Source organism: Arachis hypogaea, chromosome 2 (assembly GCF_003086295.3).
Source record: "Arachis hypogaea cultivar Tifrunner chromosome 2, arahy.Tifrunner.gnm2.J5K5, whole genome shotgun sequence".
Taxonomy (NCBI): domain Eukaryota; kingdom Viridiplantae; phylum Streptophyta; class Magnoliopsida; order Fabales; family Fabaceae; genus Arachis; species Arachis hypogaea.
Window position 1 is genome coordinate 24,960,613 of NC_092037.1, and position 26,671 is coordinate 24,987,283.

Here is a 26,671-nt window from a genome sequence, read left to right on the forward strand (position 1 = left end):
TGGAGATTCAAATGGGTCAATTAGCCACAAAAGTCACTGAAATTGATCAGAGGACCACTAATAGCCTTTCTGGTAACACAATTCCAAATCCAAGAGAGGAATACAAGGCTATCACCGTGATAAGTGGACAAGTGAAAAGTCCAGAAGCAAAAGTTATGCAGGAAACCAGAGCCTCCATTAAAAATTTAGAAGTGCTAGTGGGCCAACTGAGCAAGCAAATACTTGAGAGGTCTGCAAGTACATTTCAAGGTGATACAGTGGTGAACCCAGGAGAAGATTGCAAGGTTATTCAATTGAGAAGTGGTAAAGTAGCTGGCTCTGAGACCAAGGTCAATGAAGAATTAGTTGAAAAAGAAGCTCCAGAGGAGAAGAAGGAAGAAGTAGAGCACGCCCCTCCAAAGCGTGCGGACAATCCATTCCTAGACTCTCTTGACACTCATCCTACATTGCCAAAGGCTCCTAAGTACAAGCCTAAGATGCCGTATCCCCAGAGACTTCAAAAGGAGACCAAGGATAAGCAGTTTTCAAAGTTCTTTGAAATCTTCAGAAAGTTACAAAACAATATTCCTTTTGCTGAGGTTTTGGAGCAAATACCTATCTATGTCATGTTCATGAAGGAGCTGTTGTCAAAGAAAAAAGCGTTTAAAGGGAGATGAGACAGTAGTCTTGACTAAGGAATGTAGTGCTGTAATTCAGAATAACTTGCCAAGGAAGATGCCAGATCCAGGGAGCTTTCAAATTCCATGCACTATTGGGAGCACAACCTTTGAGAAAGCCTTATGTGATCTAGGGGAAAGCATAAATCTAATTCCCTTATCTGTGATGAAGAAGCTGCAAATCCAAGAGGCACAACCCACAAAGATAGCATTATAGATGGCAGACAAATCTATGATGCCTGCATACGGATTAGTGGAGAATATCTTGGTCAAAGTGGGTAAGTTCTTCCTCTCAGCAGACTTTGTGATTCTTGACACAGGGGAGGATGAGAATGCCTCTATAATTCTAGGAAGACCATTCCTAGCTACTGGAAGAGCTCTGATTGATGTAGAAGTGGGTGAATTAGTGCTTAGAGTGCATAATGAGCAACTGGTCTTTTATGTCTTCAAAGATATACATCCAACAGGTGAAGAAGAGTGGTGCATGCAGGCTGAGCTTATTGATCCAATCCTTCAAAAACCCCCTGATGATACACAGCAGAATCTACAGCTCAAACCTCCCTTGGTAACAATCAATAAAAATCCTCCTGACATCAAACCTAAGTTTGGTGTTGGGAATGCATCATCTACCAAGGAGGAGGTTCCCAAAAAGAAGAAAGTACCCAAAGGATGGAGAAACAAAAAGATCCCCACTGAAGGTTTCTCCCCAGGAATGAGGGTGGTGTTGACTAGCAATCCAAAGTGGATTTATACAGTAATCAAAATCCTTTCTCTGGAGCATATTGAGCTACGTTATGGAGACACAAGAAAGAAGTTCAAAGTAAGGGGTAAAGAGCTAAGCCCCTATGATCCTCCTGCTTAGAGGAGCTGACCGTCAAGCTAGTGACGATAAAGAAGCGCTTGTCGGGAGACAACCCGATAATTTCGTATCCTTAGCTATTTTTATTTTTCGTAGTAGTAGTTTTCTTATTTATTTTATTTTTATTAAGTTCTTACTAATTTTCTAATCATGCAGCTATGTTATTCCAGGAATCGAACACCTCAAAAAAAAAATAAAAATAAAGAGCACACGACACGCAAGCGTCACTGACGCGAACGCGTCAATCATGTGTGCATGAAAAACAAAATTGACAGAGAGTTGCGTGGGAATGGTGCTGGACTCATGCTTGGCGCACAAACATGACCACGCATTCGGCGTGCGCGTCGTTTGCACTTATTGCCATCCACACGTGCGCGTCATTGACGCGTACGCGTGACCTGCAAAGTCGATGTAAAAGGAGTGTTTGGGCAGAGGGTTGTGCTGGCTTGGGGTTGGAAGCGTGATAGAGGCACAAATTTACTCATGCATACGCGTCCCAGACGCATGCGCGTCATTTGCAAAAATAGTTCCCCACGCGTGCGTGTGCATGACGCGCACGCGTCGATTGAAAATCTGGGTTCTCAAGCCACGTGAACAGAGAGTTGTGTGTACGCGCGGCTGGCTTCGCGCAAATTGCACAAAACCCAATGACGCATACGCGTGCCTGACGCTAACGCGTCATTAAAGAAAATTTGTGACCCACGCGCACGCGTACTGCACGCGTCCGCGTCGCCTTCACCGTACAACTACACTTGTTCGCCGCACAGTTTTCACTTCTCTCTCTCTCTCTCTCTCTCTCACTCCTAATTCTCTCTTGTTCTTTTATCCTTTTCTTTTTCTTTCATCATACTATTTGTCTCTTTCTATTTTCAGTTCTTATTTGCTTGAGGACAAGCAAACCTTTAAGTTTGGTGTTGACGCTTCGCGTAAAGGTTTTCTGTTTATTCCTATAGCACCCAAAGGGAGGCGAATCATCTTCACTGAGGAGCACAACCTAAAGAATAAAACGACCGCTAAGATAACTAAGGTGGTTGAGTTCCTTTCATTTTTTATTCCTCCCCTCTTTCTCTATGTTATGTTCCGGCTTTCTGCTATTTTACTTTGTTTGCTGCATGATCTTTTATTAGTTAGAATCCTAGAACTAGTTAGTTTTCTTTTAATTGCTTTAATGCTGAAAAGATATTTCATGTACCACTCACTGAACTTGAATCTAAAGAGAAAAGAAAAGAAGTGATATATTGCATGAGAAATTGAGTTAATTTTAAATAGTCTTATTTACTTAAATGTGGTGGTATTAATGGTAATTCTGAATGCATGATATGAACAGTGCATATTTGAATTTGAATCAAGGGATGTAGATGTATAAGGAACAGGAATTTAGAGAATTGTAATGACTTCTCTGAAATAAACAAAAATTTAAATCCTTGAAGCAAAAGAAACAGCAAAAGAAAAAAATAGATAATAAGTAATAAATAAAAGCAAGGTCCAAGGCTATGAGCATCAATAACTAGGGAAGTCAGACATGATTAAAAGCTAAAAGAGTTGTTTCCCTAGTCATATGCTTGTGGTGTGATTGTGTCAAGTAATCCTTGAGACAGAATACTTAAAGTCGAGACCAAGTGCGTTTAACAGAGTATGCCAAAGGCTTTAAGCACCACTGTCTGGGAGTAACTGAAAGAAAAATCAGGACTCAAAGAGAGTCCCCCAGTTAAGTGCTTGTGGTGTTTCTGTGTCAAGTAATTCTTGAGACAAAACATTTAAAGTCACGGCTAGGCTCAAGGTGCAAAGCACCAAAGAAAAATAAATTAAAGTAAATTTTGCTATGTTCAAGGATTAAACTGAAATATAAAGATCAGAGAATTCATAATATTATCCGGATTCTAATTTCCAATGACATTAACATTCTTCTGATTCAAGTGAGAGTGAGATGCCAAACCTATTCAGGATTACAGTTATAAAACCCACTATAAAAAGAGACATGAGCTTAATCAAACTCTCATTCTCATGCAAATTCACATCCTATGTTAGTTTTGGTTGCTTGAGGACAAGCAACAGTTTAAGTTTGGTGTTGTGATGCGTGAGCATCTTTTCTATCTTTTCCTTGTGAATTTGCACTTAAATTGTTGAGTTTAATAAAGAATTAATTATATTTTAGCCACTATGGATGCTATTTTGAGTTTTGTGCAATACTGTTTATTTTAGGTAGCATTTGGTGAAATTTGACGGAGTTTCTGCAGCACAAGAATCAAAGAAGATGGCTGCGAGAAGCGACGCGCACGCATGCTTGACGTGTGCGCGTGATCTGGAAGTATCCATGGCGACGCATACGCGTGACTGACGCGTACGCGTGATTTTAAGATTTGCTCAGCGATGCGTCCGTGTGACCGACGCGTCCGCGTGACTCGCGAAGAAGACCAGCGACGCATCCGCATAACTGACGCGTACGCGTGACATGCGCCACGTGCAGAAAAAGCAGAAAGACGCTGGGAGCGATTTCTGGGCTGTTTTGACCCAGTTTCCAGCCCAGAAAACACAGATTAGAAGCTGCAGACTGGACAAATCAAGTGGTCCCCACCCATCAACTGAAGATCTGTTAATTAATTCGAATTTAAATTCAAATCTTATCTTTTAGGAAAAGATATTTTAGAGAATTAGATTTTAAATTTATTAGGATTAGTTATAAAAAGGGATCTGATGCCATCAGATTGGAAGACAATACATTTTACCTGAATCCTTATTTTCCCTCTCAATCATGAGCAACTAAACCTCCATTGTTAAGGTTAGGAGCTCTGTCTATTTGTATGGATTTATTCGTTTGATCTTTCTAATTTAATTCATGTTTTGATTTATATTTCAATAATTATTTTCGCTCTTTATTTTATGAATTTGGGTGGAACGGAAGTATGACCCTTGTTCTAATTGAGTTCTTGTAAAACTTGGAAACGCTCTTTACTTGAACAACAACTTGAAAACATATAATACTGAATTTCTAATTGTTTGTATTTAATAGGATACGTGACATATAATCCCTTTATTTTTTGGATAATTAGGATTCTTTTGGCATATAAACTAGAAATTGATCATCACCCTTTAATTAAAATTAATTGACCAAGGAATTGGCAGTTAATGAATTTTAGAGGAGACTAGGAAGGTCTAAGGAATTAGGGTCTAGTCACATATAGTTTGCCATGAATTAAATCTTGCATGATTAAAATAGTTAGTAAGAAAATTCAATCCGGAAAAATAGATAACTCTGAAACCTTAACTGCTTTCTCCAATTTTATTCTCAACTCATTGCTGCTTGCTTTCTGAAATTCTTAATTTACTGTTTAATGCTCTTTGAACTTCCAACACTATTTTTTGCTTGCCTAACTAATCCTATCAAACCTTTTTGTTGCTTAATCCATCAATCCTTGTGGGATCGACCTTTACTCACGTAAGGTATTACTTGGTACGACCCGGTGCACTTACCGGTAAGTTGTGGATTATAAAATACCGCACCACCTGACAAGGATAAAACAACATTCATAACGTTGAAAGGAATCTATTGCTACAAGGTGATGCCATTTGGCTTAAAAAATGCGGGGGCCACGTACTAGAGGCTGATGAAGAAGATATTCAGCGATCTCATAGGCAAGACCGTGGAAGTCTATGTAGATGACATCCTCGCGAAGACCACCCGGCCTGATGTTCTCCTGAGCGACTTGGGGAACGTGTTCGCGTTCCTCCGACAACACGGCATGAGGCTCAACCCGCTCAAGTGCGCCTTTGCCATGGAGGCTAGAAAATTCCTAGGATTTATGATAACCCAAAGGGGGGTGGAAGCCAATCCCAAAAGGTGCCAGGCGATACTCCAAATAAAGAGCCCGGGCTGTGTCAAAGACGTCCAGAGGCTGGCAGGAAGGCTCACCGCGCTGTCTCACTTCTTCGGGGCGTCGGCAGCAAAAGCCCTACCCTTTTTCAATCTGATGAGAAAAGGGATAGTGTTCGAATGGACCCCTGCGTGCGAGGAGGCATTCAATCACTTCAAAGAGATCCTGGCTGCACCCCCCGTACTCGGGAAGCCCAAGGTCGGAAAACCACTCTACCTGTACCTGGCCATAACGGAAGAGGCGCTTGCGACGGTCTTGGTGCGGGAAGAAGGAAAGGCTCAGCAGCCAATTTACTTTGTGAGTAGAGCGCTGCAAGGAGCAGAACCGCGGTATAGCAAATTAGAGAAGCTGGCACTGACACTCTTGACCTCTTCCCTTAGACTAAGGCAGTACTTCCAAGGCCACCAGATCGTCGTGAGGACGGACCAGGGAATCCGTCAAGTACTCTAAAAACCCGATTTAGTGGAAAGAATGATGACTTGGGCCATTGAGCTCTCCCAGTACGACTTGCGGTATGAGCCCCGACATGCGATTAAGGCACAAGCAATGGCCGACTTCTTGGTAGAAGTAACGGGGGACCCAACCAAGGAAATGGACATACGGTGGAGGCTCCACGTAGACGGGGCCTCTAACCAAAAGTCCGGAGGAGCCGGGATCATCTTGGAAAGCCCTGCCGGGGTCATATACGAGCAATCGATTAAGTTTGAGTTTCCGGTATCAAACAACCAAGCAGAGTATGAGGCCCTCTTGGGAGGCCTAACCCTAGCTCAGGAAGTCGGCGCGACGAGGCTGGAGGTGTGTAGCGACTCACAGATCGTCACCTCGCAAGTAAATGAAAGCTACCAAGCCAGAGACTCACTGTTGCAAAAGTACTTGGAGAAGGTTAGAGAGTTGAGCAAGCAGTTCGAGGAGGTCACGATCCAACACGTCCCAAGGGAAAGGAACACATGGGCAGACTTCCTATCTAAGCTAGCAAGCACGAAACCGAGAGTCGGCAACCGATCTCTCATCCAAGGCATGGTAAAGGAACCAGCAATTGCCCTCCACTTGACAAAGTTAGGCCCCTCTTGGTTGGACCCTATCATCAATTTTCTGGAAAACGGTAAACTCCCTGACGACGAGAAGGCAGTTAAAGCGTTGAGAAGGGAGGCAGCCAAATATGTGACCATACAGGGATAACTGTTTAAAAAGGGACTCAGCCAGCCCCTGTTGAAGTGCCTACACCCCGAGCAGACGAATTACGTACTCAGAGAAGTCCACGAAGGGTGCTGCGGCCACCATATCGGGGGCAAAGCCCTAGCGAGAAAGCTCATCCGAGCTGGATACTACTGGCCATCAATGATGGAAGATTCCAAAGAATTTGTGAAGAAATGCGTCAAGTGTCAGGAGAACGCCAACTTCCACAGAACACCTGCTTCCGAACTAAGTCTACTGACGTCCTCCCGACCTTTCCCACAATGGAGAATCGACCTCTTGGGACCTTTCCCGGTTGGTCCGGGGCAAGTCAAATATCTCATAGTGGCCATCGACTACTATACCAAATGGATAGAGGCCGAACCACTGGCCAGCATATCATCCTCCAATTGCAGAAAGTTCATGTGGAGGCAGGTGATAACTCGATTCGGCATCTCGAAAGTCGTCATCTCAGACAACGGGACGCAGTTCATTGACAAGAAGTTCATAGAATTCCTCGCCGGCCTGGGTATAAAATAGAAATTCTCTTCGGTGGAACACCCCTAGACAAATGGGCAAGTCGAGTATGCAAATAAGGTCATCTTGCTGGGCTTCAAGAAGCGGCTGGATAACAGAAAAGGTGTATGGGCCGATGAACTCGTCTCGATCCTCTGGTCTTACCGTACAATCGAGCAGTCCTTCACGGGATAAACCCCCTTCCGCCTGACGTATGGGGTGGACGCGATGATATCTGTGGAGATCGGCGAGCCGAGTTCGCAGGTACTTCTGAAGGGAGTAGAAGAAGCAGTAGAAAAGGACCTGGTGGATGAGGCCAGGGAGATGGCCCATTTGACAAAAGTAGCACTGAAGCAAAGAATGGCCCTGCGCTACAACGCCAAAGTGCTCAGGAGGGAATTTGGAGAAAATGACCTCGTCTTGCGACGCATGATATAGGGCTACCGACCCAAGGGGAAGGAAAACTGGCGGCAAAATGGGAAGGCCCCTACAGGGTCAGAAAAGTGCTCGGCAAAGGCGCCTACAAATTAGAAAAGCTCGACGACAAGGAAATCCCAAGAACATGGAATGCAGGTAACTTGAGAAGATTTTATTCCTAGCTCAGGCACGCCGTCTAGGCGGTTTGACGAGCTCAGTGATCTATTGTTATTAAACACTTACCATGGCTATAGACCTGTTTAACTGTCGATTAATATTTACTTAACAAATTTCTCCTTTTATTCTTCCCCAATTATGCATCCCATGACAACATGTTCCTCATAACGAATGGTAATGGGACAATGATACAGCGCCCTGGGACTGATCACCCCGGGAGCCAACCAAGTTAAAGCCATAACAAACGGCCATGATAATAGCAAAGCCACGATGTGGCTTCGCCAAAGATACCAACATAACGGTAAACGAACAACGAGCGACAAGCATACACTGACAAAACGGAAACAAAACAAAATGAAAACACTACCAGATAAGCGCATAAAGACGATAATCACAAGCCGACCAAGTGACTAATAAGGTATAACAAAAATAATTTCAGAAGTTCTACAACAAAACCACAAAAACACAAGGTACAAGAGTTCACTTTTTGGGCATATCAACAATCTTCCATCCTTGATTGTCTTGAAAACTCCAATTGCCGACGTTTTAAAGTCGGGAGCCACGATCTTCACCTGAGCCTTAAGAGCCTCCACAGTCATAAAGATCGCGCTCTTTCCCTGCTCTTTGACCTCCTTATGTTTCTTTCTGAGCCCCTCAACCTCAACTTGAGCAGTCTTAGCAGCCGAGACGGCCGTGTCCCGTTCCTTTTCCAAGGCGACCACCCAACCTTGCGCGGCACTGAGCTGGCTTTCCAATGTCATCTCCCGCTCGGTCAGCCGAGATATGGTAGCATCAGAAGTCTTCAATTTTTCTTGGGCAGACGCAGCCTCCTCCTCGGCAGTCTTAAGCTTCTCCGTCGCCTCAGACAGCTACCTTCGGAGCGTTTCAACTTGAGTTTTGAATTTGTTGTTGGCTGTAACAGCAGATTCGAGCTTCCAGCATAGCGACTGCATACCCGATAACTTAAACTCCGCCTTCCGAGCAATGGCCGCACCGCGAAGGAGGGTACGTTACATCCATTGCGCCTGCCCCGCAAGGTCGGTACCATGAAAGTGTTCCTCCGTGCCGGGAAGCAACTGGGAGTCTATGAACGTCCCGGCATCAAAGTTTCTCTCTATCACGGTGAGAGCCCCTTCGGGGCTGGAGTGTGATCTCTGCCTCTTGGGGGTAGGAATGACCCTCAAGTCATCCTCCTCGACTTGTTGAGCAGAAGACGAATGCCTGGTACCAGCCGCCTCCCCAAGATCGGGAGAAACGTGCGCCACGTCAACAAGTTTATCCGACATGTCGACGTCACGGGGTGAGGGCGCCACTTGATCCTCCTTGTCCCCGGGAGGGACTACCGGCTGCTCGTCGGCCTTCTCCCCATCACTTTCCGCCAGAAAAGTTCTGAACAAGCTCTCAAGGCCTATCACTTCAGCAGACATTCCCACTGCAACAGAAATGAACAAGTTAGTCATTTAGTCGGCATAACAAACCAAAGTAGCAACCATGCAAAAAACACAAGACAAAAACCACTCACAAATATAATTCTGGGCTACCTCCCGGTTACCCATAAGAAGGTGGGGGTTCACGTGGTTTCTCCCAAAAACGGCCCACAACACGTCGGCAATTTTTCTATCCACGGCAGACATCCCCTTATAGGTCACCTTAATAAAAGCGTTAGACTCCGCCTCGAAACTCCAATATGTCGGGATAAGGCGTTCTCCCTCCAATGACAACCCGAAAGGATGGTGACCTTTGAATGGACGCACCTTAAAATACTTATCTTTGAACCCGTGATAAGAGTCCTCGAACAAGCCAAAGATCTTTCGACCTTGAGCAGATTGGAAGGACATGAACCCTTTCCTCGCCTTCCCCTCCTTGGAAGGATTCGTGAGATTAAAAAAGTAAAGGAAGAAGTCAACGGAGCAGCTCCAGGTATTCACACACCATCTCGAAACAGCGGATCAAAGCCCAACTGTTCGGATGCAGCTGCGACGGCGCCACGGAGATCTGACTAAGGAGCCCCATTTGAAAAGCGGAGAAGGGGATACGGACCCCACTTGGGTGAACATGGCTTTGTAAAACCAAATCCAGTCAGCAACTCGGGGGGCGTGGAAATTGAGTTCATACAACCGCTCGTGAGAGGCAGGAACGAAGACGTCGTAATTGGCCTCCTCGTCGGTACCTCCGCACAGGTACTCGGCCTGACGAAACTCGGTAAGCTCCTCCTCACCCATCTGGTTCGGAGAGTCCCTCAAGTCAGAAGCCACCTAGGCGTATGGGTCATAACCCGCGGCGGAGGTAGAAGCTCGGGAGACGACGCAAGGCATACCTACAATGGGGGTACCACTCGGTTAGTCTACGAGGTCGGGAGCTCGACAAAATCCCAGGAACTACATTTAGCCTATCCAGTAACTAAAATTAAGCAAGACTAAAGTAAAATCCAAGCAAAAGCCTAAATAATATCCTAGAATAGTGACCCCCCTAACGCACCTACTCAACACTAAGGCCATTTATCATACAAAGCAAATAAGCAGCATGCAAACGGAAGAACCAATGATGAAAAGAAAAAAGGAGGGACCTTGAAACAAAAGGAAAAGGGATTGATATTTACCTGGAATAGTTGCAGAAACCCGGAAGAGAAGGGAACACACAAGAATGCAAAAATGATGCCCTGGATACTTGAGAGAGAAAAAGATGAAGATAGGAGAAGCAATGATAGGAAAGGAAAAGGAAACCGAACGGTTTAAAACTGCCACTCGAGAGGCGCGAAAGGACTAGGGGCAAAATGGTCTTTGCGCACAGGGTTTTTTAACCCATTATGAGCATTTAATACTCGGTGCGAGGAACGAGGCGACAAATGATCACCCTGGCAATAAACAGACGCGCGCAAGAGGCACGTTCCTCCTACAGACGGCCGACCTCGCGACAACGCGCGAAAGAAGAGACAACACACTACCAACAGCCCTCACGACTATTGCTGGCGCGTGGGGGGACTGTTGCGGCCTGGCCCAAATTGATTGCGGGCCGACCCGACACGTAGACCACCCGACCCGAACGGTCTGGTGCGAGCTGCTTAACCACAGACCCGGACACGCGTCCTTGACAACTCATCACTACAGCTGTATGAGGAAGCTTCGAGGAAGGTGGGTCTTCTCTGGTGGGACCCACTTCTGACACAGTATATATGGGGAGGGTCCTACCCCTCCCCCACGATACGTTAGATACCACTCTATCCCTTTTTCGCCTGCACATTCAACTGACTTGGGCGTCGGAGTGTCTTTGCAGGTGACACCCCCTCCACGTCAAGAGCTCGAAAAGTCAGCTACTCCAATCTCACCCTCGCGACCTGGTTCCAGCCCGCACCCCACCTATCAAATCGAGGATTCACCCGAACCGTCCGGTAACCGACCTACCGAACAGGTAGCATAGTCCTTTTTCCTAATGATTGGTTATTTGACATATTACATTTTCCTAATAATTTGGCATATTTTTTAACGAGTCTTAGAAACCAAGAGTGTTTGGCAGCTGCGTAATCATCTTTTTCTATGCTACTAATAAAGCATTTGAAGCAGAATAACTTCCAATTTGTCACACTTAGTATTTCCAATATACAGATAAAGTATATATAACTAATGCCCCCCATACCACATCATATACATCACTCATCAGGTAACTTATTTACATTTTACAATTTACTTTTCCAACAAACCATGAGCCCCACTAATCCATGATCATATATCATTGCAAAATTGATAAATTGTTTTTTCATATTATCATTTTTTTAATATAAAGCAAAAAGTGTATTTCCTAGGACAAGAAGTGCATATCAATTTTCTAGTTCTCAATTTCAATAAAGGGCATTGTGCAACAAAGCTACATGACATTTGGTCCATATAGTGGGAATTGGGAACATAATGAGAGTATAATATATGTATATATAATTTCATATGCGAAGTATACAATTTAGGAGCAACATTTTACCTGCATTAAATGTAAATTTATCTGGTGTGGACCAAGGTATTGCTGATGATTGAACTGCTGGATCCGATGTACCAATTGAAGTAGGCACATTATGATTATCTGGCAGGTTTTGCACTTGCATTCTTGATGCATCAACATGGGGCATATGGAAAAGGGGCAAAGGGAATCTTGGTCCCAAACGAGGAGCACCTGAAGGAGTTGCTGGTGGCAAAGCAGAACCAGCTAACATGTTGGGAAATGGCATTACTGGTCTGTTCATTCCCATTTCCACGCCCATACCCATTCCAATCCCCATTCCCATTGAGGGTGAGTGTGGTTTAAGTATTACATTGTTACAAAGATTTCATTCTCATGAGAATCACATATACCCAAGGAGAAGGTGGGAATTGAAATGATGATATTTTGATTCTCTGGAATCAAACTTGCTTGAAAATAGCTTTTTAAACTCTGAACCAAACATAGACATACAATATTCCCATCTTAAAATTCCTAGGAATTATTAACCACACACATATATACTGCTGGATTCCGGAGAACATCATCGGTAGCATGCTGCATCCCATGGACATCATCTGCACAAGTAAATTGGTCTCTATTTTACTCAGAATTGTTAAATTTTTGGGAGAAGAGCAGAATAAGAAGATAATATTATATGTGAAGTTGTTGTTACATGATATAAGAGTCATAGAGGATATTACTAACAAACCTCGTAAATATCCATCTACTAACTATTAGCCATTACTAACTTAACTCCCAACTACTAACAACTCTAATAATATTTTAATATGCCCCGCAAGCTGGTGGATGAAAGATGTCAATAATCTTCAATTTGGATAAATTTTGATGAGATAGTTGAGGAAGAAGCTTGCAGCACGGTAATTTTGGTCACAACGGAAAGGAGGAACAACTCTAGTAATATTTTAATAAGAATGATCATACGATATATGATGTTGGAATGTGTATACTACTGTGTGATTAAAAAGAATGTTATTTGGACATGTAGATGAATTTCCCACACATTTGGACATGAATCTCCCACGAACATTACACACTAAATAAACAAAATAGCAGTCCAAATATACTTCAAAAGTTTCGTAATATGTATACTTAAATCAACAATAATAAAGGGGGTGGAATTCTTGTAGTTCTGAACAAAAATTTTCTAACAAAAATGTCAAACAGAAACCTGAGGAAAGAAGAAATGAATATACCTGTACTTGTAACTTTAGTGACTTCATGTATTCGATTGGTTCATCCAGCATGGATGCTTTGTTAGACTATTAATAAAAAAAACCAAAATAAAAAAAAATAAAAAATTAGAAAGAGCTATGAAGATTAAGTAAAATCCCAAAAAGAAAAAAGTCTTGACCTTGTTGCACCGAGGTATAAGTTCTTGCAAAGCTCTCATCCTTTCATTAATTCTATCTCGACGCCTCTGCATGCAAATACAATATGAACACTTCCAGTGAGAAACAAAATAACAAAAGCCAATTTTCTGTTGCAGACTACTTTGGCGTTGAATTTGCCTAATTTTTCTTTTAAGTTTTTAATATTTTAAAATTTTTTATTTTCATATTATTTAAATTAAATATTAACTTTTAACCATTCTTGATAAATTAAGTATCAAAGTTTGGGTTCCATAATCATCACCGTAACAAAATTGGCCAAAAGTACTCACCTCCTTTGAAGTATGGTAAAATATTCAATCCGATTCCTTCTATTTCTTAAATCATGAAATGGTCTGCTTTAAAATTTTTATATAATATTATACTTAATATCGTTATATCTTGTAAAATGTAACTATGTGAAGCAAGAAATACCCTTTAAACCTAACACACTGATTAACCTATTCTATTAGAAGATTAGAAGAGATCATTTGGTCAATTTAAGCTGAACAAAAATAAAGTGGAAGCCCCCACGGTAAATTTTACCAAACTTTAAGGAGGTTAGTGCAATTTGTCCCAATAATATAACTTGTGGAATCATAAAGGCAATGTATATGCATACCCTTTCTGAAAGATTATGGACCTCTGCTGCACGAGATCTCTTTGTAGATGTCGAGCCGCGGGCTTTTTTTTCGCTTCCGGAGATTCAATATCAACATCCTTTTGCAGTGAGACAAATACAGATGAGAATAAGAAAGCTACATGTTCCGTTCTGGTAGTGCCGAGGTCAGCGACTCTTGTTCGAGCACTTAGATTCTCAACCGAGCAATGCGTCGTCCAGATGTCACTATGCGGTTATGACCTCAGCTTTCTGAAACACGGCGGCGGGAGCACCTGCAAAAGGGACTCCAACGCTCAAGTAAGAATGTGAATTATGAGAAAATAAGAGAAGTAAATCAGTGCGTGTTCTGAAGAACCTGAGTCTATGGTTTCATTCGACCTAGCTTTATTGGCGGGTGATGTGTTGGTTAGGATTTGTTCTTCCCGATATGCCTGGTGGGAGTTGTTGTTAGTATCTTTGACTTGCGTAGGATCAGGAGTGAGTTGAGTGGTGTAGACCGTTGTGAGTAGCGGTCTAGGAGATGATACGGTTGTGATATTGTTTGCCTCCGGGATTTTAGGTCGGATTAGGTTTGAGCTACAGGTGCCGAGTATAAGGGGTACACATCATAGCCCCCAAGGTCGCCTGGCGTTGTATAGAACGGTGGGCGAGCTTTGATGTGTATGTCTTAGTTTGTACGTGGGCTTTCTGTTTCAGGTCCTTTTTAGTCGTTTTGAAAAGATTTTTTGTTGAAAAGAGTCTTTTGTGAAACGTGTGTCGTTTAATTTGCTGTCTTGCCGCTTGGGTTTTCCACGTTCCTAGTGGGTATGAATTGCTTTATCCACTAAGATAGTGGGCCTCGTAATAATAGCTTCCATCTGTTTTGGAACTCACAACTCTACTGTTTCAACTTCTTGTGGCTTAACTCCCATGATGTCTTCGAAAGGTTAGTACCTCTGACCATCCTTTTACTGTGTGTTACTCGTTAATGGCAGGAGAGAGAGGGAAGGAAAAATTGAAGGCGGTTGAGGTAAAGGAAGATGATCCCTACCATTGGGTTCATGATGACATGAGGACTCGTTCGTCTTCTTACACAACTATCGAGTCTGTGGCTGATTTGAGGGTTTCGAATTTTGTGAGAGCTGGGCCTGGTATAGCTATTGAGTTTCTTCCTTGTTCTAGTAGTGACAGGGTGTGTGAGAGGAGGGGTGATTGGGAATACTTTTTTATGTATACTCCTTGTTTAGTTGAGCTTGGTTTGAGGTTCCCATTTTCTTCCTTCGAGTGTGATGTTCTTACCCAACTTAATTGTGCGCCGTCTCAACTTCATCCCAATTCCTGGGCTTTTCTTCGTGCCTTTGAGTGTTTGATGGATTTTCTTTCTTTCCGTTGTTCCCTGCCTCTGTTCTTTTCTTTATTCCAGGCTAAAGGGGTTCGAAAGGGTTTGTGGGTCTGTCTTAGTAGCTTCCTGGGTCGCTCCTTATTTCTCCTTTATAAATCTTCTTTAAAAAAATTTAAATCCTTTTTTGTGAAAGTTAGGTCAGCTGAGACCGAGTACCAGTTTTACTTAGATGACGAGCTTATTGAAAGGTTTCCGTTGTATTGATGTTCTGAACCTTGCCAAATTCTAGAGGCTTCCGACCGTAGTGAGAAGGAAGATTTGTTTTTGGATTTTTTGGTTGAGTGTTTTGCTTCCGGAGAATGTTTGTCCATCTCTGAACTTTTATCTTTGTATGATTCTGGTGATGTTGAGGGTTTGAAAGCTTATATAGGTAATTTTTTTGCATGTATGTTACTTGTGTTGGTTCTTGTTGGGGCCTCTGATGCTGATGGGTTTTTGTAGGTGGCCGAGTTCCCTTGTTGGATCCTAACAAGTTGCAGTCCTTCTTAAATAAGAAGAAAGAAAAGGGGGTTGGTGGTTCTGGTGATCGAAAAGATGTTGGAGAGCAAGCTTTCTCTTCAGTTGCTCATCCCACGTCTTCGTTCAAGAGGAAAAGGGACGATGCGTCTTTGGAGGTTATTTCTGAGGGTGGTCAGGAAGCTGTGGGTGGTGGGGAGCTTGCTTTTGATCGGCAAAAGAAGATTCATGGTTTTATTGCTGGATCTAGTTCTCATTCCCTCTGGAATGAGCAGTTCAACTTTGCCGAGCTTTCTGATAGGGCATCGCAGTATCCGGGTGATATGCTAATGACTCGTCGAGTTGGTGTGGAGGCGCTTGGCAAGTTTGTTCAGGTAATTTTCTTTGCTTTTGCTTTTGTTCTCTTTTTTTTTTGTTTTAACTCGGAAGAGTTTTTGTAGGTTGTTGCTTCTCGTTTACTCTGCGTTGGACGTACTGACGAGCTCATCGGTGCTGAGCAGCAGGAGGTGGTGGACAAAGCCTCTGACTTGGAGAAGACGTATAAAGCAAGAATTGCCGAATTGGAGAAATCGATAAAGGAGAAAGAGGATGCTGTTATTAGTGCTGTTGCCAGGGCTAAGGAGTCTGAGGAGGATGTGGTCCGCTTGAGGGATCAGATTCGTCTGTTGCAGACCGAGGTGAAGGAGAGTGATGTTGCTAAGGGTGAGCTTACGGCCCGAGTTCATGAGTTGGAGGAAAATGGAACGGAGATATTTTCTTATGGATTTGAGCATGCTGTGAGTCAGATTGCTTTGCTAGCGCCAGAGTTTGATAGGGATCGGCTCAATATGACGAAGATAGTGGTCGGTGAAAAATTAGTTGTAGATGGAGCTGTAGAGGAGCATGGGGAGAATGTTCCTCCTTCTTGATTGTAGTTTAATGTTTTTCTGTTTTGTAGTTTGTTTTGTACTTGGCTGGTTTGTTTTGAAATTGTTGGATATTTGCCGACCATTACGTGGTTGGTTAGACTTTTATGTTAATATTTCTTGATTTTGTGGATTAGTATAGTAGTCATAGCTTTTGGGTTTCGTTTACATTTGGGTATGGTACCAAAGAATGTTTGATTAAATGTTTGAATTTATTTGAGACATGTGCGTCCGACCTCGTTAAAACCCGGCTTAGGCAAAACCCTCTTTTTTGGGAAAAAAGCTCTAAAGGGGAAAAAGAGTGCCTTCATTCGCTAATTTGTACAAGTTAAGATGTATACATCTTTAAAGAGGAAATGTTCCAATTTCCTGGAATTGGGTTTCCTTGTAGTGTTTGAAGTTGGTAAGCCCCCATTCCGATTACTTTTGATACTCGGAACGGTCCTTCCCAATTTGCGGCGAGCTTTCCATGTGAAGGAGGTCTTCTGGCTTCCTCCGTTCGTCTGAGCATTAGGTCGCCTTCGATGAAGGTTCTCGGGACTACTTTCTTATTGTGCTTTCTTTCTATCAGTTGTTTCTAGGCTCTTTGTCTGATGGCTGCGATTTCTCTGTCTTCTTCGGCCAGATCAAGCTTGGCTTTTCTGGAGCTTATGTTATTTTGCTCGTTGTATAGCTCGGCTCTTAATGTTGGCACCCCGATTTCCACGGGAATTAGTGCTTCTGAGCCATAGACTAGCTTGAAGGGTGTTTCGCCCGTGGTGTTGTGTACTGTGGTGTTGTAGCTCCAAAGTATTTTCGGGATTAGCTCGGCCCATTCTCCCTTCGCATTATCGAGCTTTCTTTTTATTGCCTACAATACAACTTGGTTAGCGGCCTCGGCCTGCCCATTAGTTTGTGGGTGTTCGACCGAACAAAAATGATGCTGTATATTAAAATTTCTTAGAAATGAGCCGAGCTTATTATCTGTAAATTGTCTACCGTTGTCTGATATTATTTCCCTTGGTATTCCAAATCGGCATATTATATTTTTTCATATAAAAGATTGTACCTTTTCGGCTGTTATCCTTGCTAAGGGTTGTGCTTCGATCCATTTTGAGAAGTAATCTATTGACACTAAAAGGAATTTTACATGTCCTGGTGCTACTGGAAATGGGCCGAGCCCCCATCTGTGGAAAGGCCAGCTTACCTCTATGCTGTGTAACACCTCGGCTGGCTTTGTGGAGATGGCTTCGTGTTTTTGGCACTTGTCACATGCCTTGACTTTTGCTAGGCAATCTCTTTTCATGGTCGGCCAGTAGTATCCTGTCCGGGATATCTTAACTGCGAGGGCTCTTCCTCCAATGTGATTTTCGCATACACCCTCGTGAACTTTGTCCATCACCTCTCTTGCTTCGTCTTTGCTTAGGCATTTTAGCAATGGTTGTGAGAACCCGCGCCTGTACAGTTCTCCTGCTACCTTTGTATAGAAGCTCGCCTTACGTCTGAACTGTTGTGGGTTGAGCTCATTCTTTGGTATGGTTCCTGTACTTATGTATTCAAGAAAAGGTGTTCTCCAATCATGGAGGTGGTTAATGTTTTCTATGCATAATAGTTCAATGCTGGGTTTTTTTGTGAGTGTAAGTTGTGATAATACTGATGTTTGTGTATCCGCCCTAGTGGCGGCAAGTTTGGATAGTATATCCGCCCTAACATTTTGTTCTCTATGCACATGTAGTATAGTAAATGAGGTAAATTTTGAAATGAGATCCTTTGCTATGAGCCAATATTGTTCTAGCAAAGGATCTTTTACCTGGAATTCTCCTCGGATCTGTTGGACCACCAGGAGGGAGTCGTAGTATGCTGTAAGGTTTTGTACTTGGCGGCTTAGGGCGAGCTTAAGTCCTGCTACGAGGGCCTCATACTCGGCCTAGTTGTTGCTTGCTGAGAAGTGGAACCGGAGGGCTTGTTCGGCTACTACTTCGTCTCCTTCTTTCAGTATTATCCCGGCTCTACTTCCTTCTCGATTTGATGCTCCGTCTACATGCAACTCCCATGTCTTGTTTTGCTCGTCAAGGGTTAATTCTGAAATGAAGTCCGCGAGGATCTGTGACTTTAGGGCTGGCCTTGGCTGAAACTGGATGTCGAACTCTGAGAGCTCGATAGACCACTTAATCAGTCGTCCGGCTAGCTCCGGTTTTGTTAGTATCTGTCTTAACGGTTGGTTTGTTCTCACTATTATCGTGTGGCGTTGGAAGTATTGCCTGAGTCTTCTTGCTATTATTACTAGTGCTAAAGCAAGTTGTTCTATCCTCGGATATCTTTGTTCTGTTGGTTGCATTACCCTACTGATGAAGTACACTGGGTGTTGTGTTTTACCTGTTTCAACGACAAGAGCCGAGCTTATAGAATAATTAGAAACGGATAGATACAGAAATAAAGGTTTACCGATCTGGTTTTCACAGTACTGGTGGTGATGACAGGATGGTTTTGAGTTTGGCAAATGCTTTCTCACAGTCTGCGGTCCATTGGAATTTCTTATTCTTGGATATCGTTTGGAAAAAGAGGTGTGATCGATTCGAAACTGCTGGCAGGAATCGGGATAGTGCTGCTACTCTTCCTGCCAATTGCTGTACTTCTTTTACCGTCTTAGAACTCGTCATGTCGAGTATCGCTTTGCATTTTTCAAAGTTTGCTTCGATTCCCCGTGAGGTTAACATGAATTCGAGGAATTTGCCTCCTTGTACCCCAAAGGCGCATTTTTCAGGGTTGAGTCTCATCTTGTATGCTCGGATCTGTTCAAATATTTCTTTGAGGTCGTCGCAGTGTGACTTTTCTTGAGTGGTCTTGGCGACCATATCATCCACATAGATTTCCATATTCCGACCTATCTGGTTACGTAAGACCTTGTCCATTAGCCGTTGGTAGGTTGCACCTGCATTCTTGAGACCAAATGGCATTACTCAATAACAAAAATTTCCATGTTCAGTTATAAACGCTGTTTTGCTTTGGTCTTCTGGATGCATAAGTATCTGGTTGTAGCCAGAATATGCGTCCATGAAGCTTAAGCTTTTGAAACCTGATGCACTGTCTACGAGTTTATCGATGCAAGGTAGAGGATAAGCATCTTTAGGGCAAGCCTTATTTAAATCCGTAAAGTCGACGCACATGCGCCATTTACTTGAAGTTTTTCTTACCATTACCACGTTCGAAAGCCATGTGGTGAATCTGATCTCTTTGATAAAGTTTGATTTAAGAAGTTTTTCGGTTTCTTCCAGTGCCGCTTTTGATTTTTTCGACCCGAGGTTCCTCTTCTTCTGAGCTATAGGTCGGCTTGTCTTGTTGGTGGCGAGTTGGTGACAGATAATGTTCGGATCTATCCCTGGCATGTCTGTTGGGGTCCAGGCGAATAGATCAGCATTGCTTTGTAGCACTTTTATAAGTTTCGATCTTTCTTTTCCTTGTAGTGCTTGGCCGATGTATGTGACTTGTCCGGGCTTTGTTGTCAGTGAGACTTCTTGGAGTTCGTCTGCTGGTTCGGGTCTTTCTCGGGTGTCCTCGCGGGGGTTTAGGTCGGCTAAGGATAGTACCTCAGTTGTGTTGTGGATGGCTTTGACATCTTGTTGTTCTATTCTCGGGGTCAACTTTTTTAAGCTTGCGTTGTAGCACTGTCGGGCTTGTTGGCGGTCTGAGTGAAGTGTCGCTATTGTTCCGTCATGTGCTTGAAATTTTACACATAGGTGAAAGGTTGAAAGTACTGCCCTGAATATGTTCAGAGCAGGTCTTCCAAGTATGATGTTATAAGGACTAGGACAGTCAACTATCAAATATTGTATGTCGATGTTGCGTGATGATGGGTGGTTCCCTATCACTGTCTTCAACCATATGTAACCTTTAATCGGTACCCTTTCGCTGGAGAATCCGACTAATTCTCTGGAAGAGGGTTGTACAAGTCTTTCGGATATTATCATTTTCAAAAAAGTAGTATAAAACAAGACATCGGCACTACTACCTGGGTCCAGAAGGACATTTCTTACCAATAACTCGCCTGTTTGGATGGAAATTACCACTGGATCGTTTGAGTGTGGCGCGGCCGAGCATATGTCTGCTTGGTTGAAAGTGATCTCAAGATCGTCTACTTCTTTGTTACTTTGTGGAGTTGTTCCTTCGATTGCTAGCATTGTGCGGTAGCTTCACTTTCGTGCCGAGGCTATTTCTCCGCCACATGCGAATCCTCCAGATATGCAATTGATGACTCCTTTTGGAGGAGTGTTGTTCAACCATTTGTTGTCTTCTTTGTTTCTCGGGGTTTGTTATGTTCATCTCGGTCCGTTCGATTTTCTTTATGCTTTCTGCCTTCGATGTATTTATCCAGGAGTTCTTGTCGGGCTAGCCTTTCTAGCAAGTCTTTTGCTATAATGCACTCGTCGGTTGTGTGACCATATTTCTGATGGAAAGCGTAATGCTTGGTCTTGTCCACAAATCGCTGGTCTTGGTAGTTTCCTGCCTTGACAGGAGGTTTTATGATTTTGGCGTTGAGTATTTCCTTGATGATTCTTTCTCTCTTTGTGTTGAACCTGGTGTAGTTGTCAAACTTTGGGGTAAGCTTAAACGTCTTTCTGGGATCTTTGTAGTCTGCCGACCTGATTGTTCGGCTCTCTTCCTTTTTGGGTTGCCTTCTATCTGCTTTTTCGGCCTCGCAGAGTTCTTCAATCTCCATTTGCCCGGCGGCCCTTTCTCGAAATTCTTCCAAGGTTTTCGGTTTTGTGACGGTAATTGTTTCTCTGAATTTTCTGGGCTTGAGGCTAGCTTTTATGGCGTGAAGATGGACAGCGGGATCTAGATCGGGTATCTCCATTGTTGCATCTGCGAATCTGGTTAAGTAGTCCTTTAAGCTTTCTTGGGGACCTTGGCAGATAGTGCCGAGGTAATCTGATCCGTGCACATAAATCCGTGCTGCCGCAAAGTAGTCTATGAAGGATCTTGCCAATTCCTCGAAGGAAGAAATTGATCCTTCAGGCAGTTTCGAAAACCAAAGGAGGGCTGTGCCGTCGAGGTAAGTGGGGAAGGCCCTGCAAAGAACAGGTTCATTGTTAGGTCCATTAAACATCATAGACTGAAATTTCTTAATGTGAGCCCGGAGGTCACCAATCCCCTTATATAGCTCGAGTGAGGAAGGTAATGTAAAATGTTTTGGCATTTGGTAATTGGTAATCTCCTCAGAAAAAAGGTTGTCCAAGGTCAGTTTCTCCTTTGGTGGGTCGACGCTCAACATGTTCGTGTTGCCTTTCCCTTTGCATCCACTGTCCTCCTGCTTGTTGATGTTATTCTGGATGGATAATTCGGAAAGTCTTTTCACCTCTGCCTGTAATTCAGTCATCTGGGCCATGAATTCAGCTTGAGTGGGTTGAAAAACTCCGTTGTCAGCCATGGATAGAAATTGAGAAATCCTGCGTAGAAGGAAAAAACAAAGTAATATGTGGTTAAACAAGAATGGGGTTAGTGTAACTTTCGGGCCCACGGGGGCGCCAAATATTCCGTTCTGGTAGTGCCGAGGTCAGTGACTCTTGTTCGAGCACCTAGATTCTCAACCGAGCAATGCGTCGTCCAGATGTCACTATGCGGTTATGACCTCAGCTTTCTGAAACACGGCGGCGGGAGCACCTGCAAAAGGGACTCTGGTGCATGAAATTGTGATCATCAATGGTGCCATCAACATGGTATGCTCAATTGCAATCTCAACTCTTTATCACAACTTCGCACAACTAACCAGCAAGTGCACTGGGTCGTCCAAGTAATAAACCTTACGCGAGTAAGGGTCGATCCCACGGAGATTGTTGGTATGAAGCAAGCTATGGTCATCTTGTAAATCTCAGTCAGGCGGATTCAAATGGTTATGGAGGATTAATGATTAAAAGATAAATAAAACATAAAATAAAGATAGAGATACTTATGTAATTCATTGGTGAGAATTTCAGATAAGCGTTTGGAGATGCTTTGTCCCTTCTATCTCTCTGTTTTCCTACTGTCTTCATCCAATCCTTCTTACTCCTTTCCATGGCAAGCTGTATATTGGGCATCACCGTTGTCAATGGCTACAGTTCCGTCTTCTCAATGAAAATGTTCAACGCGCTTTGTCACAGCATGGCTATTCATCTGTCGGTTCTCGATCATGTCGGAATAGAATCCAGTGATTCTTTTGCGTCTATCACTAACGCCCCACAATTACGAGTTTGAAGCTCGTCACAGTCATTCAATCCCTGAATCCTACTCAGAATACCACAGACAAGGTTCAGACCTTCCGGATTCTCAAGAATGGCCGCCAATGGATTCTAGCTTATACCACGAAGATTCTGATTAAGGAATCCAAGAGATATCCACTCAATCTAAGGTAGAACGAAGGTGGTTGTCAGGCACACGTTCATAGGTGAGAATGATGATGAGTGTCACGGATCATCACATTCATCAAGTTGAGGAACAAGTGATATCTTAGAACAAGAATAAGCTGAATTGAATAGAAGAACAATAGTAATTGCATTAATACTCAAGGTACAGCAGAGCTCCACACCTTAATCAATGGTGTGTAGAAACTCTACCGTTGAAAATACATAATAACAAGGTCTAGGCATGGCCGAATGGCCCGCCTCCCAAAAGAGGGTTCAATCATAAAAACATGATCAAAAGACGATCCGAAGATTGAAAGATCCCCCGGATACAATAGCAAAAGGTCCTCTTTATAGAGAACTAGTAGCCTAGGGTTTACAGAAATGAGTAAATGACGTAAAAATCCACTTTCGGGCCCACTTGGTGTGTGCTTGGGCTGAGCATTGAAGCTTCCATGTGTAGAGACTTTTCTTGGAGTTAAAAGCCAGCTTTTGTGCTAGTTTGGGCGTTTAACTCCCACTTTTGTGCCAGTTCCAGCGTTTATCGCCGGGAATTCTGAAGCTGACTTGGAACGCCTGTTTGCGCCATCAAATCGTGGGAAAAGTATGGACTATTATATATTGATGGAAAGCCCTGGATGTCTACTTTCCAACGCAATTAAGAGCGTGCCAATTGGGCTTCTTTAGCTCCAGAAAATTCACTTTGAGTGCAGAGAGGTCAGAATCCAACAGCATCTGCAGCCCTTTCCAGCCTCTGAATAAGATTTTTGCTCAGGTCCCTCAATTTCAGCCAGAAAATACCTGAAATCACAGAAAAATACACAAACTCATAGTAAAGTCCAGAAAAGTGAATTTGAAATAAAAACTAATAAAAATATAATAAAAACTAACTAAAACATACTAAAAGCATACTAAAAACAATGCCAAAAAGCGTATAAATTATCCGCTCATCACAACACCAAACTTAAATTGTTGCTTGTCCCCAAGCAACTGAAAATCAAATAGGATAAAAAGAAGAGAATATACAATGAATTCCAAAAACATCTATGAAGATCAGTATTAATTAGATGAGCGGGGCTTTTAGCTTTTTGCCTCTGAACAGTTTTGGCATCTCACTTTATCCTTTGAAGTTCAGAATGATTGGCTTCTATAGGAACTCAGAATCCGGATAGTGTTATTGATTCTCCTAGTTAAGTATGATGATTCTTGAACACTGCTACTTTATGAGTCTTGGCCGTGGCCCAAAGCACTCTGTTTTCCAGTATTACCACGGGATACATCCATGCCACAGACACATAACTGGGTGAACCTTTTCATATTGTGACTCAGCTTTGCTAGAGTCCCCAATTAGAGGTGTCCAGGGTTCTTAAGCACACTTTTTTTGCTTCGGATCACGACTTTAACCGCTCAGTCTCAAGTTTTCACTTGACACCTTCACGCCACAAGCACATGGTTAGAGACAACTTGGTTTAGCCGCTTAGGCCAGGATGTTATTCCTGTAGGCCCTCCTATCCACTGTTGCTCAAAGCCTTGGATCCTTTTTATTATCCTTGCCTTTTGGTTTAAAGGGCTATTGGCTTTTTCTGCTTGCTCTTTTTTTTTTGAATTCACTGTTTTTTCTTGCTTCAAGAATCATTTTTATGATTTTTCAGATCCTCAGTAACATGTCTCCTTTTTCATCATTCTTTCAAGAGCCAACAATTTTGACATTCATGAACAACAAATTCAAAAGACATATGCACTGTTCAAGCATACATTCAGAAATCAAAAGTATTGCCACCACATCAAAATAATTAATATGTTATAAAATTTGAAATTCATGCAATTCTTCTCTTTTTCAATTAAGAACATTTTTCATTTAAGAAAGGTGATGGATTCATAGGACATTTATAACTTTAAGGCATAGACACTAAGACACTAATGATCATAAGACACAAACATAAATAAAACATAAAGCATAACTTTCGAAAAACAGAAAAATAAAGAACAAGGAGATTAAAGAACGGGTCCACCTTAGTGATGGCGGCTTGTTCTTCCTCTTGAAGATCTTATGGAGTGCTTGAGCTCCTCAATGTCTCTTCTTTGCCTTTGTTGCTCCTCTCTCATGATTCTTTTATCTTCTCTAATTTCATGGAGGAGGGTGGAATGTTCTTGGTGCTCCACCCTTAGTTGTCCCATGTTGGAACTCAATTCTCCTAGGGAGGTGTTGATTTGCTCCCAATAGTTTTATGGAGCAAAGTGCATCCTTTGAGGCATCTCAGGGATTTCATGATGAGGAATTTCCTCATGTCCATGAGTGGGATCTCTTGTTTGCTCCATCCTCTTCTTAGTGATGGGCTTGTCCTCATCAATGAGGATGTCTCCCTCTATGTTAATTCCAACTGAATTACAGAAGTGACAAATGAGATGAGGGAAGGCTAACCTTACCAAGGTAGAGGACTTGTCTGCCACCTTATAAAGTTCTTGGGATATAACCTCATGAACTTCTACTTCCTCTCCAATCATGATGCTATGAATCATGATAGCCCGGTCTATAGTAGCTTCGGACCGGTTGCTAGTGGGAATGATTGAGCGTTGGATAAACTCCAATCATCCCCTAGCCACGGGCTTGAGGTCATGCCTTCTCAGTTGAACCAGCTTCCCTCTTGAATCTCTCTTCCATTGAGCACCCTCTTCACAAATGTCTTTGAGGACTTGGTCCAACCTTTGATCAAAGTTGACCCTTCTAGTGTAGGGGTGTTCATCTCCTTGCATCATGGGCAAGTTGAATGCCAACCTTACATTTTCCAGACTAAAATCTAAGCATTTCCCCCGAACCATTGTAAGCTAATTCTTTGGGTCCGGGTTCACACTTTGATCATGGTTATTGGTGATCCATGCATTGGCATAGAACTCTTGAACTATTAAGATTCCGACTTGTTGAATGGGGTTGGTAAGAACTTCCCAACCTCTTCTTCAGATCTCATGTCGGATCTCCGGATATTCACTCTTTTTGAGTTTAAAAGGGACCTTGGGGATCACCTTCTTCAAGGCCACAACTTCATAGAAGTGGTATTGATGCACCCTTGAGATGAATCTCTCCATCTCCCATGACTCGGAGGTTGAAGCTTTTGCCTTCCCTTTCCTCTTTCTAGAGGTTTCTCCGGCCTTGGATGCCATAAATGGTTATGGAAAAACAAAAAGCATTGCTTTTACCACACAAAACTTAAAAGGTTTGCTCATCCTCGAGCAAAAGAAGAAAGAAGAGAGTAGAAGAAGAAGAAATGAAGGAGATGGAGGGGGCTTTTGTGGTTCGGATGAGGGGGAGAAGTAGTGTTTAGGTTGTGTAAAAATGAAGGAGTGAAGAAGAGTTTATATAGGGGTGGAGAGAGGGGTAGTGTTCGGCCATTATGGGTGGGTTTGGGAGGAAAAATGGTTTGAATTTGGATGGTGGGGTAAGTGGGGTTTTATGAAGGATGGATGTGAGTGGTGAAAAGAATGGTGGGATTTGATAGGTGAGGGTTTTTTTTTGGGAAAGAGGTATTGAGGTGATTGGTGAATGGGTGAAGAAGAGAGAGAGTGGTGGGGTAGGTGGGGATCCTGTGGGGTCCACAGATCCTGAGGTGTCAAGGATAGCTCATCCCTGCACCAAGTGGCGTGCAAAACGCCCTTTCTGTCAATCCTGGCATTAAACACCGGGCTGCTGCCCTTTTCTGGCATTAAACGCCAGTCTGGTGCCCCTTTCTAATGTTAAACGCCAGTCTGGTGCCCCTTTCTAGCGTTAAACGCCCAAAACGGTGCCAGACTGGGCGTTAAACGCCCATTTGCTGCCCTTACTGGCGTTTAAACGCCATCAAGCTTTTCCTCCAGGGTGTGCTGTTTTTCTTTCTGTTTTTCATTCTGTTTTTATTTTTTCAATTGTTTTTGTGACTTCACATGATCATC

General features: G+C 43.0%; 2 protein-coding genes and 1 pseudogene across 2 annotated transcripts; all 3 read right to left on the reverse strand.

The window, feature by feature from the left end:
- Positions 1-11,505: 11,505 nt before the first annotated feature.
- LOC140176866 (transcription factor PIF1-like) lies at positions 11,506-14,589 on the reverse strand (annotated as a pseudogene).
- Positions 14,590-16,965: 2,376 nt separating this feature from the next.
- On the reverse strand, positions 16,966-20,545 carry LOC112723255 (uncharacterized). Its single transcript, XM_025774531.1, has 5 exons — positions 19,562-20,545; positions 18,880-19,306; positions 18,323-18,743; positions 17,575-18,088; positions 16,966-17,238 (listed from the first exon to the last, which is right to left on the reverse strand). Exons 1-5 carry the CDS (start codon positions 20,543-20,545, stop codon positions 16,966-16,968), a joined length of 2,619 nt encoding a protein of 872 aa, XP_025630316.1.
- Positions 20,546-20,640: 95 nt separating this feature from the next.
- LOC112723262 (uncharacterized) lies at positions 20,641-21,795 on the reverse strand. Its single transcript, XM_025774543.1, has one exon. It carries the CDS (start codon positions 21,793-21,795, stop codon positions 20,641-20,643), a length of 1,155 nt encoding a protein of 384 aa, XP_025630328.1.
- Positions 21,796-26,671: the final 4,876 nt, after the last annotated feature.

Coding starts and splice junctions, on each gene's coding strand:
- LOC112723255 (XM_025774531.1), bottom strand. CDS start 20,545: ATGCTAGCAATCGAAGGAACAACTCCACAAAGTAACAAAGAAGTAGAC. Junction 19,307..19,561: donor GGCTTTCGAACGTGGTAATG/GTAAGAAAAACT, acceptor TTTGGTCTCAAG/AATGCAGGTGCAACCTACCA. Junction 17,239..17,574: donor AGGTGTTACACAGCATAGAG/GTAAGCTGGCCT, acceptor GTTGTATTGTAG/GCAATAAAAAGAAAGCTCGA.
- LOC112723262 (XM_025774543.1), bottom strand. CDS start 21,795: ATGGCTGACAACGGAGTTTTTCAACCCACTCAAGCTGAATTCATGGCC.